Source organism: Solanum verrucosum, unplaced genomic scaffold (assembly GCF_900185275.1).
Source record: "Solanum verrucosum unplaced genomic scaffold, falcon-dt-bn FXZP01000261.1, whole genome shotgun sequence".
Lineage (NCBI taxonomy): Eukaryota > Viridiplantae > Streptophyta > Magnoliopsida > Solanales > Solanaceae > Solanum > Solanum verrucosum.
The window spans coordinates 7,330,027-7,341,196 of NW_026019969.1; the positions used below are offsets into that span (position 1 = coordinate 7,330,027).

General features: G+C 35.8%; 2 protein-coding genes across 3 annotated transcripts; one reads left to right on the plus strand and one right to left on the minus strand.

Moving 5' to 3' along the window:
- Positions 1-82: 82 nt before the first annotated feature.
- Positions 83-4,868, plus strand: LOC125815526 (uncharacterized). The gene is made up of 5 exons (XM_049495017.1): positions 83-236; positions 796-1,083; positions 2,489-2,593; positions 2,686-2,733; positions 4,393-4,868. Exons 2-5 carry the CDS (start codon positions 817-819, stop codon positions 4,630-4,632), a joined length of 660 nt encoding a protein of 219 aa, XP_049350974.1. The 5' UTR covers positions 83-236; positions 796-816; the 3' UTR covers positions 4,633-4,868.
- A 1,861-nt stretch (positions 4,869-6,729) lies between these two features.
- LOC125815501 (polygalacturonase At1g48100-like) lies at positions 6,730-9,381 on the minus strand. Of its 2 annotated transcripts, none has more exons than XM_049494982.1 (6): positions 8,593-9,381; positions 8,336-8,503; positions 8,050-8,094; positions 7,768-7,975; positions 7,603-7,684; positions 6,730-7,345 (listed from the first exon to the last, which is right to left on the minus strand). In XM_049494982.1, the coding sequence occupies exons 1-6, from the start codon at positions 9,034-9,036 to the stop codon at positions 6,844-6,846; spliced, it is 1,449 nt and encodes a 482-aa protein (XP_049350939.1). In that variant the 5' UTR covers positions 9,037-9,381; the 3' UTR covers positions 6,730-6,843. The 2 variants fall into 2 exon arrangements, with proteins under 2 accessions (XP_049350939.1, XP_049350938.1); XM_049494981.1 differs by having other exon boundaries at positions 8,050-8,097.
- Between the last annotated feature and the right edge of the window lie 1,789 nt (positions 9,382-11,170).

Below are 11,170 nucleotides of genomic sequence, written 5' to 3' on the forward strand. Positions count from 1 at the left end.
ACAATAATTACGTAAAACGTATTTTATAATAATATGACTTCTTGTTTTATATGATAACGACCCACCACTACCACGTTCTTTATCCGTTTTTTTTTTTAATAATATTCCAAAATTTTACTCATCAATAAGGAAGAATCCCAATCAGTAGTCTTCTACCATTATAATCACCTTTTGATCAGATAAGACCACTTGCTTCAGTCCTTTATTCTTTTGGCTCTCTCTCTTTCAGCTTTCAGGTAACAAAATTTATGTTTTCAATTCTAAGTTTTCTGCTTTTTAGTCTTGATGATTTATGGGGTTCTGATCCATATGATCTCTCGTTATTTTCAACTGGGGTTTAGTTTTTTTTTGTGTTTATAATCATGACTTTGACTTATTAGTGATGAATTTGGGGTAATTTGGTCTGTGAAATCATTCATGTTTACAAGAATTGGGAAGATTCTAACCTGGGTTCTTGTTTGGTTTTGGATCAAAGTTTTGAGCTTTAATTGTTATCTAACATCGTTTTCACAAAGGTCTATTTTTTGTTCTTTTATCCCTTTTTGACATGGTATAGTTTGAAGTTTTGCTTTGTTCTTCTTCATTGATTACTGTTAGTGCAAAATTTCTACTTTTAAATCAGTTTGAGACAGAAAGATTGTCATAATTGGACACTGATCCGTGGTGGCTGTGATGGGAATTTATGGTTTACAATCTTGCAATGAAATCTTTTTAGGTTTTTGGTTCATAGTTTTGTTTGATGCAGGTGTTTAATTAGAAAGTGAATCTATTTTTGATGCTTTGAATTTTTTTCAGTTTCGTCTGACTAGGGGATAGATGGGGTCCGAAGGGCCTTCACCTGTGATCGTACATGTGACTGGTTTCAAGAAATTTCATGGAGTTGCTGAAAATCCAACAGAAACCATTGTAAGTAATCTTAAAGATTATATGAAGAAAAGGGGTATGCCCAAAGGGCTGATCCTTGGGAGTTGCAGCATCCTTGATACTGCAGGCCAGGGAGCCCTAGTTCCCTTGTATCAGACACTGCAAGCTGGTTTAAGTGGTGGTGACTCGGAGTCATCTAATTCCAGGAGAGTTATTTGGGTTAGTTGCTCACTTGGCTTCTTTTTACCTTTCATGCTTAACTTTGCTCTAGTGTCCAAATGAGGAAATGATAGGTTTTTTATTTCTTTAAGTTAGAAAATGGTCACATGGCCATTTTAAAATTGTGTAGCTCTGTATTATTTTTGGTGTTAAGTGTAAACAGAAGCTATTTATGCAGCTTATACATTGGTTGTAACTTAGAAAATAGGACCTTATGTAACTACAACACTTTTGAAGGGGGATTACATTTTCTGATGTAGTATACCTGTGATATATATATAGACTAACTGTTACCTTTCTCTAAAAAAAAAAAGGTCACATGGCTGTTAATTCTATTGGACCTTAATATGACATAAAGATGGAAATTTTTCTTTATGGAATCTGACAGGACCATGTCGTATCATGACACAATTAGTGTTCCTTTTCTCCTATTACGAAATGTATGACCTTTAATTTGGATGTGGTTGGTTTTATCTTGGAAATATCACACTTCTACTTTTGTCGTGTCCGATATGGAAGTTTTGGATCATAGTTCATACAAATTGATCATCTTTGAATGATGCAGGGTGCTACTGCTTTTGTATTTGTGGAAGGATCCCATTGCTGACGAAATGGTCATTAGATTATTTTTTTAATCCTGAAAACCGCTATACTTCCGTTTTTCAGAAATTTGATGCATGCTATGATGTGTAGGCGGCACCTTATATATACTCTAGGCTCTTGGGATTATCTGAAATGAAATTCAAATCCTGTTCTGGACCCAATCCTGTAAAAGTGTACTTAAATATGCTGCTAGAAGTGTTACCTTTACCAAAAATATGTTGCTAGAAATTAGAATGTTTCACAAATTTACCTTAACAAAATGGGTTTGTTTCATAGACTTAGGACAGTTATTGAATCATTTATAATATCAGGATTGTATTCAGGTGTTAAGAGAAGAGAGATAAAAGGGAGGGATAAAGGTAGCAAATGGGGGAAAAGGGGAGGGATAAAGCTAAACAAAGAGAGAGTTGTTTATTTGTTTACAACCAAATGACCTAATTCTTTCGTCGTGCCTTTATCTTTTATACTTGTGACTTGTGAGGGGAAATGTTGTCCATTTTTCGTTGAAATTGCTGAGTGACATATTCTTGTATAGAGAATACCACTAAACTTTTTAATTCCTCTGAGATCTAGAATACAGAGCACATATGACTTAACATAGTTGCGTGGAGTACCACTCCATGATGACATGAGGAGGGAATGGAGTTTATGGTGTTCAAGTGGCTAGAGAATATTATGGTTATGCTCTAGAGTCTTTGTTGCGAATTCTCTGTCACAGTCAAATTATCTATGGAGTATTTTGATGCCCAATATTTGTACTTCATATACCAAGATAAATCTAATTCGTGGTAATTTCATCCAGGTACATTTTGGAGTTAATAGTGGTGCCACAATGTTTGCCATAGAGAATCAGGCTGTCAATGAAGCTACTTTCCGTTGTCCAGATGAGATGGGATGGAAGCCTCAGGTTAGTTAAAAGACCTTCCAGTTTTCATTTGTCCTGTTTCAGTTTGTTCAGTTCATCAACTGAACTCAAGATTTTTATCCTGTTACTTGCAGAAAGTCCCTATTGTTCCTGCAGATGGGGCAATTTCGCGTAAACGAGAGGTATTATGATTTCTTGCATCCATCTCTCATGATTTCTGTAGAATGGTTATTAAAATTTAATGTTTATCTTGTTACCCAACTTTGAAGTCAACCAAATATGGTTGGTACTTATATGAAACCGTTTTATGCATTAGTTCATACTTCATTGAAGTTTATACTCCATATTTTTAAAAGTTGAAGGGTGTTTGCTTTAACACTTCATTGAATTTCAGACACCATTTTTTGAGTTAACACTTTGTCTAGGTTTCCAAAAGGGGAGCAGGAGGGCAAGACCAGAGAAATTGATTGTTTACTTCCTTAGTTCCTTTGTATGAAGTATTGATGATGAACTTCCACTTGTTTGAGAAGTAAAAGTAGTGTATGACCCTACTAGGGAATGATCCCCTTATAAATAATGATCTAAAAAATTAGTTAGTTCGGAAGATAGAAGTACTTAGGTACAACTAATTGTAGAAAGACAAAAGACAATTCTGGGCATCCTATGCTGGAAATAGACACACAGCACTGGGCTGAGGAAATAACTTGTAAAGGCAAAGTCATAAGCTTTTTGGAAGCTCAAGATTGTTGGTTCACCGTCCATGCTTATGCATGCTAAACCTTGAGTTAAATGCTTAATATTCCAGCCTCAAAGGCTCTCTTTCCTTTTCTGGTCATGTTCTTCATAAACCTTTAAATGCACCAGGACCGGACGGAAAGATAGGGACCTATGGTGCGAGGGTTATTGATTCTTCATTTTATGATATACAATTTAAATCCAATTTCTTCTCTTAAAATTCCGAGCTCATGAACTTTTTAAAGATTTTTATTCATTTATTTTTACTGAAAGATATTCTAGTTTCCAGGGAATATGACATTGTGAACTGTTAGTCTGTTACCAACACCAATAAACATGGCTTCTAAATTATTTCACTTTTGCTTTGCTTCGTACTATCCAAGTCACTTTTGTGACTTCCTTGAGGAAGGAGGAGCTGATGAATAACGAAGTGGTGTAATGCTTGTTGGAAATATATTTCCTATCTTGAATAGTTGGAGTTGCCATCCAAGCTAACACTAATTTCTCCATCTTATATATAAGTGATGACCCCTTGATATTTTTTCATTTCCATACCTTTATTTGATTCAAGTGATCCCTGCATAATCAGTTCTTTCAATTTTCCCTATCTGCCTAAGAACGGATGGTCTGTGATTCATGGATCTCCGATCGGGAAACCGTATCCAAGCTCCGTGTCTAGTCGGTGCTTTTTGGAATTTTCAAACTTAGCAAACGAAAAATCTTAGTAGCTAAAGGAAGGGAAATCAACTTAGGTTTCTCCACTTCGTTTTTGTTTTCTTTTTGATAAATAAGGTTAAAGCCTAATCTTGGACCACGTGGTAGTATCTCTATTCAAAGATGTCAGACGAACAGGTAGTTTTAGAAATGGGGAAAGAGAAGAGCACACTGTGGAAATTCTTTCCTGTAGGAGGATCTCACCGATTTCTCTGAACATCTAGTTTCTGGAGTGGGGAGTTTGTACTAGCATCTAATCTTTCTGCAGATCGAACTGACTGGAAATAGATGCTTCCTGTAACTTCTGATCCAGGAACAATTTATTTTCGTTTGTCTTTGCACCTATAGGTGTCTTACCACTTCTCCTTATACTGTGTTCTCTCTTTGTCTAGACTTCTCTTCCGGTGGAGGAAATGACCAAGGTATTGGCAAAGATGGGATATGAAGTAATGACCTCTGATGATGCAGGCCGGTTTGTATGCAATTATGTATACTACCATTCCTTGCGTTTTGCAGAGCAGAATGGTGTCCGATCACTATTTGTACACGTGCCCCTCTTCCTAACCATAGACGAGGAGACACAAATGCAATTTGCTGCTTCTTTGCTGGAGCTACTCGCCTCTTTATACTAGTCCTTGACTTCTGTGTCCGGAAGTGTATTTGCCTTGTTATTTATGCTGTGTATGCAGAAGAAGGTTGATCTGGATATAAATGTAATGCTTTAATAAACAGTGAACTTTTAGTGAATGGCAAATGCATATGGTGTGTACATGTATCTTCCGTCAACATTCCTTGGGTGGTTAATCTCGTTGATTTGGAGATGTTTCATGCTTGTGTGCGAGCAAACTTACAGCTTTCTGTATCTCCTTTTTCAAAGTAATGGACATGATAGGAACTTGCCTTCAATTTATGTTCTTGCATTAGTGTCTTTCTGTTCTTTTGGCTGATCATAGTAACAAAATTGGGCAGAAAATTACACCCAATGACCTTGAAAATGCGTGGTCTTGAACTTTTGACTCCTACTTGCTTCATGGGCGACCCTTCATGGTCAAAACTCATAAACTTGGAAGTTTTGCCCACGGAGTTCAAAGTTCAAAGACTAGCTACCTTAAACACAAAAGGAGAGAATTACAACTTATGCATACTATTGGAGCTTTTTTGTGAAAGAAAACAAAATAGAAGAATTCATGACAATAGTATAATCAAGCACATGGCCTTCAAAGAAACGAAAAAATTAAAAAAATAAAATCATTTGTAGTTACTAGGAAATAGAGTAGAAGAATTCATGACATAGGTTCCCCGTGCACCGGCCGCTACTTTATTTAGCACGCCCCTACAGCTAAGTTAAAAGAATTGCGTACTACATTTTACTTGTGTGCTATTTATATCGTGTTTGAGAAATTGAAAATGGGTGAATTGTAGGTTGTAGCCTCACACCACAGCCGCCTTCCTCCATTTGCTATGTTGGGACCTCAATTTTTTCCATTTATAGACTATAGTGCTGTCAGCTCTGCCACTCCCACTATACATTAATCATGTCATACTCTTAATTATTGGATCTTCTTTAATTTAATGTCATTCTAGCCTTTCCATTTGCCCTCCTCTGTAATAATAACTTGAGTAGATGATGATGTTGAGCAACTATCATCGAGTATTTGTGTAGGGAGAGATGAAATTTCTTTTACCTTAATAGAAGTCGTGATTTTTTCAAACTTTTAGGAATACTATAAACCGCACATCTAGATTAGTTGGGACCACAAAAGGATATCGTCACTAATTAGAATCACTAGTATTTGGCTGCATGTTTTACCTAAAGGAAAAAGCTGTTGTGCGTCTTTTACTCCAGAGATTTTCTAGTTATAGGGACATCTCGAGTTAACCTATGTGTACGATTAACCTACCTGCTACTGTAATTAGTACTAAATTTAGAAAATTCAAAAAGGTAAAAGGGATTGCCAAACCTATTTTCGTACAACCATTGAGTTTGATATCGTCCTTTTGATTCAACTTATTTACACTATTAGTGTAATTTATCATGATTTATAGAAGGTAACCTACGTTATTTTCAAATGTTACTTTTTACCTTTTTACGAGCATGTGAAAGTACTATAGATTAGTACTACTTACATTGAGACACTAGCTATGAGTTATTGATCACTTGCCTTTTTTGTTGAGCTCGTCAATTTCACATATAAATCTTATTGGGCATGTGGTAATTGACATGTGTGTGGTTAAATTAAGCTACTTCTTAAATGGTTAAATTAGTAACTAACCTTGATTCCTTTCTACTTAATTTCATAGACATCCAAACATGCTCTGAACTTTGGTCATTTACCGTCACCAATGACCAAACTAAGTTCACATGTTCGAGTTGTGGAAGCAACCACTAATGTTTGCCGTACACCCTTTAGGTTGCGACCCTTCCCCTAACCTTGCTAACTTGGGATGCTTTGTGTACTGGACTTTATGTTGCTTGGACCCTTCAAAAATGTCAAGGGGTGTGTGTCGGATTTGCCAAAATAGTATATTCTTGGAGAATCCGACACGGGTGCGGCATCAAAAGTGAAAAGTCTGGGCTTATATGACAAGTTGATACTTGAAAGTTACTTACACTATCAGTGTGTGTATGTAAGTTAAATCAAAAGGAAAGCAGAAGATATTCTAAAACTGACAAAGCATAGTATACCATGGTTTAAAATATACTTTTATATCATTAACAAAGAGATACATGCTTACACTTGAGTTTTAGTCCCCTCTGCAACAATACTAGTAGAGCTAAAACTTTAATACATACTATTAATTACTCCATCTTTTACAAGTTTCTATTCTTAGCAAATCATCTATCAGCATTGATCAAGATCATTACTTGGTAATGACTGAGGTGTGCCTTCCAACAGGCAAAAAACTGGTGGAATTGTAAGAGTCATTAGAGTTCCATAAGCATTCCAACAAAATGGTTCCAAGATTTTTTGTCCTTGAGCAGGATATAACTCCACATCCAAAAAAGTCAAATTTGTGCAAGGGACACTGTTACTACAAGCCAAATGCATTGGTGGACTTCTCACATCATAAGTACCCTTTATGTTTGAATAAATCACATCAGATATGTACACTGCTGAAGTTTGATTTGCACAGCTCTTTGTGTTGCAGTAATATTGATCTAAAATTATCGGATTTCGGACACTTTCCATTCTAATGTTGTTGAAATTAATGTTGGATACTGTCCCAAATCCTCCTTGCCATGTCTTGATCCTAACACCATTGTCTGAATACTTAATAGTTGAATCTTGAACTGTAATGTTGGATACACATGCCCGGGAATTGCGAATGCCTAGACTGCCAATGCTGAAAATTATGCAAAGACAGAGTCTTTATATTCAAGATTTGGGAAAAGGGAAAGAGGAAAAAGACAGAGTAGACATCTTGTTATGGGCTTAAAAGTGTTGTTGTTTTTTTTGTATAGTGGTAGGGCATACCTCTTTCACTCTGGCAGTTTTGTTAGTTAATGTTTCATTTTTTTAAGGTTATGTTTGTGGTGCAAAATTGATTTGTTACTTTTTTGACATAAAAAGATGGTGTGATATTGCAGCATTTGAATATACCTTATTCCATGACTTGGACCACAGGTCATGTTCCTTATATCAACATTGTAACAACCAGCTCCAATTGAAATACAGTCATCACCTACAACATAAAATGGTTGTGCTCAGAAAGAGAATACGCGAAGAACCCTCTATAACTTACTTTCCAAGAACTTAAGATTTTACCATTGGAGATTATTGAGTTTCTTATTGTGACATCATTGGTATTCTCTATGTGAATTCCATCAGTATTGGGGCTCTGAGGTGGTGCTTTTATGTAAAGTGAGTCAACATGGACATCGCGGCAACTGTCAAATCTGAAATGGAACAGTGGGCTGTTCTTGATTTTAAGCCCTTGCACTGTCAAATTTGAGCTCATGAAGAACCTTATAGCCTGTAAAATTGAACATACTTTAGATTTATGGTCTTTTGGTCTAAAGAAACAAAACAATGTGTGTTTGAACTTACCACAGGGCTGTCACAAGGACCAGGTAGAGTTGTTCCATTTATTCCCTGCTGCATTGAAGTGTTTTACATTATACACAAAACTCAAGATCCTAAATCGAATTTGTAAAATAAAAAAGGGCAGTTCGGTGCACTAAAGCTCTCGCTATGTGCGGGGTTCAGGGAAGGGCTGGACCACCCACAAGGGTCTATTGTACGCAACCTTACCCTGCATTTCTGCAAGAGGCTGTAGAACCTGTGACCTCCTGGTCACATGACAACAACTTTACGAGTGGATCAAGAAAATTACTTTATGTGGTTTGCAAGGAAGATTCCACCATTTTTCTCCTTTACCATCTATGAGTCCACCACCTTTCATTGACATCCCATCAATTCTGTAAAAGACTAACCATTGTTTCTTACTGACACTTTTTGGCCATGAATCAGGTCCATCTGGTGGCATAATGGTTCCTTCAACCTACACCATCAATCATAATTAGTCACCTCACACAATTATCGAACAACGTTTCAAGTACATGAAAAAATTGAAATAGTTTGTCACATTACCTTGAAAATTAGCCCACTTTTGCAAGGACCAGTGAAGATTGTGGATTGGATCATAAAGGAATAGTGTTTTGGAACTAGTAGAATAGCTGAATCAACTTGACAAGCAGCATCCCAAGCCATCTTAAATGCTTGTGTATCGTCGATCACACCATCACCAACAGCCCCATAAGACAACACATTGAAAATGCCTGCTGCATAATCATTTGATGAATTCTTCACATTGTCAATTGTTGGATCATCCTTAGGTGCAGGGGAAGGGGCAGGAGCAGGAGCAGGAGCAGGAGCAGGAGCAGGAGCAGGAGCAGGGGAAGGTGGCATTGATATTTGTGACAATGCACGAAAACGCGACACTTTGGGATAATCATAGAACCTACCATGAACTGAACAAACATTGTAAATCAAGAAAACAGAAAAAACCAAGAAGCAAAATCTAGTGAATTCCATAATTTGTGTCCAGCTAGTATAGCTTGTTAACTAAAACAGAGTATTTATAGAACTTAAAGGGAAGTGAAGTAACACAATTTGGCTACTTGTTTTACTAGACCCCTCACTAATCCTATATAGAAAAATAAAATGTCAATTTTCACTAGACTAAAAAGATCATGCTTATTCTTGTCATTATCAGTAGGTTTTTCAGAAGTTAGAAGGATATAAGGCAAGGCACCACGTTCTTGGAAGTCAAAAAAACAACAACAAATGAAGTTGTTTATGTGACCACCAACTAAAAAGCAAGCACTTGTAAACAAGTTGAAAGACTATGCAAGTAGTTCAACTATGTTACTTACAAGTTCTCAAAGTGAAATATTCCATTTTATAGTAAGTGCTTCTTAGTGGAAGAATGGTTCTTTTGCATGATCGGCATTAATTTAATCATATCAAAACCGCCCTATTCCATTTACACAATGGTTTTTCTGGTTCACGATAAATGGATCGGAGGGTGTCCATAAGAATTTAACTTCCATACGTTTATAGTATAAAAAAGCTCTACACTATCAAGAGGGATTACAAACTTTAAAAATAAGACATGTTATTATATTATATTTTTTTTATATAGTTACTGTCAGTATATAAAAATTAAATTTGATCAAGAAACGAGAGCCAGTGTTGGGGTGGGTATGAGATAATCATAATAGTGAAATTCAAAAGAACCCCACGTTTTCATCCCATTACGTGCCACTTACTTTGGTCCCAAAACTAGTGAGACTGCCCAATAGGCAATTCTGATGGAACATGTTATTATGGTTAATATGTATAGTTATAAATCTTGTCTAACAGAATGCTTCTTTTACTTTTTTTTTGTTAGGAATAATACAATAGAAAGTTAAAATCTCTATTTTTAATGGCCATAATTATAATATAAGGATTGCATTTGAATTGGTGGGTAGATTTCAATTTTGTCTGCTTGATTACACTTACAGAAAAATTAATCTATCAAAATTTTCATAGTGATATCTTTAGATAATACACCTATTGATAAACTCGAACTTGCTCCACCATGAGTGAATCTTGTTTTTACATGTATTAAGAGGCACATATTAGGGAGGTAGTTTTTGTATTTAGTTCACATAGAGTGAGAGCATATATAGGTTTAAGGTGTTATAGTAACTATTTGCAAAAGTAACCACTAACTCAAGCTATGGGATCTTTTCTTTTAAAGTGGGATATTGAGTGCACCATAGGTGTTTTAGATTGTGGTTTCACATGCATCCAATCTAATGATTATGGTGGAATAACTAGGATCTTTCCATTCTTGATTTTCGGATGAATTCTGAATATAAAAAAAATCTTGTCTGGGAGCATCTCCCCTTTAACGGATTTTACCATAATCATAATAGTTTGTAGTTATCGCGTTCACCAACTATCTAAGCAAGCACGAGACCCTACTCGAGTGGATTCCTCCTTTTGCTCCTCAGTCTATGGAGTATTAGAAGTCATTTTCAGTTGTTTATCCCTGTTCAAAGGGGAGGTTCTTATGTGTTACTCAACTATCCACTACATTTCGTCCAACTTGCATGTGTCAAGCATCCCGCCCACGTATAGTGTATAATATATACACACAAATTATACATTGGATACTTAACTACACTTTGTAAAAGAAAATATTGGGTTAATTATTGTTGGGACTTTGTTGATTAGCTATGTAGTGTAAAAATCCCAAAGAAAATCTTTAGTTTTTTTAATCTTTTAGGACCAGGAATTTCGGGCGTCTAAGAAAATATAGTTCCACTAGGAGTAGATAGAAACCAAACCCCACATAGGACCACTCTTTTTTGCTTCATTGTTAATTCCCATTATGTAAAATTTTATCTTTATAAAGTCAAAAGAAAGCATAGTTGAATGCTTACAATGAAACAAATATATTACAGAGAGCATGCTTTGATACATATTGTTTTGGAATTTTGTGCTCCCATTACCTTATGTTTATGCATACTTTGAATTTTTGGTACTACAAAATGGGGAGCTTTACTTTGTTGGAGCGGCGGAGATAAGTACATATCATATTCTTTATTATATGGAAACAATTGAGATAGATAATGTTTTTTTATTGGATGATAAAGTTTGGTAGAAAATAACACAT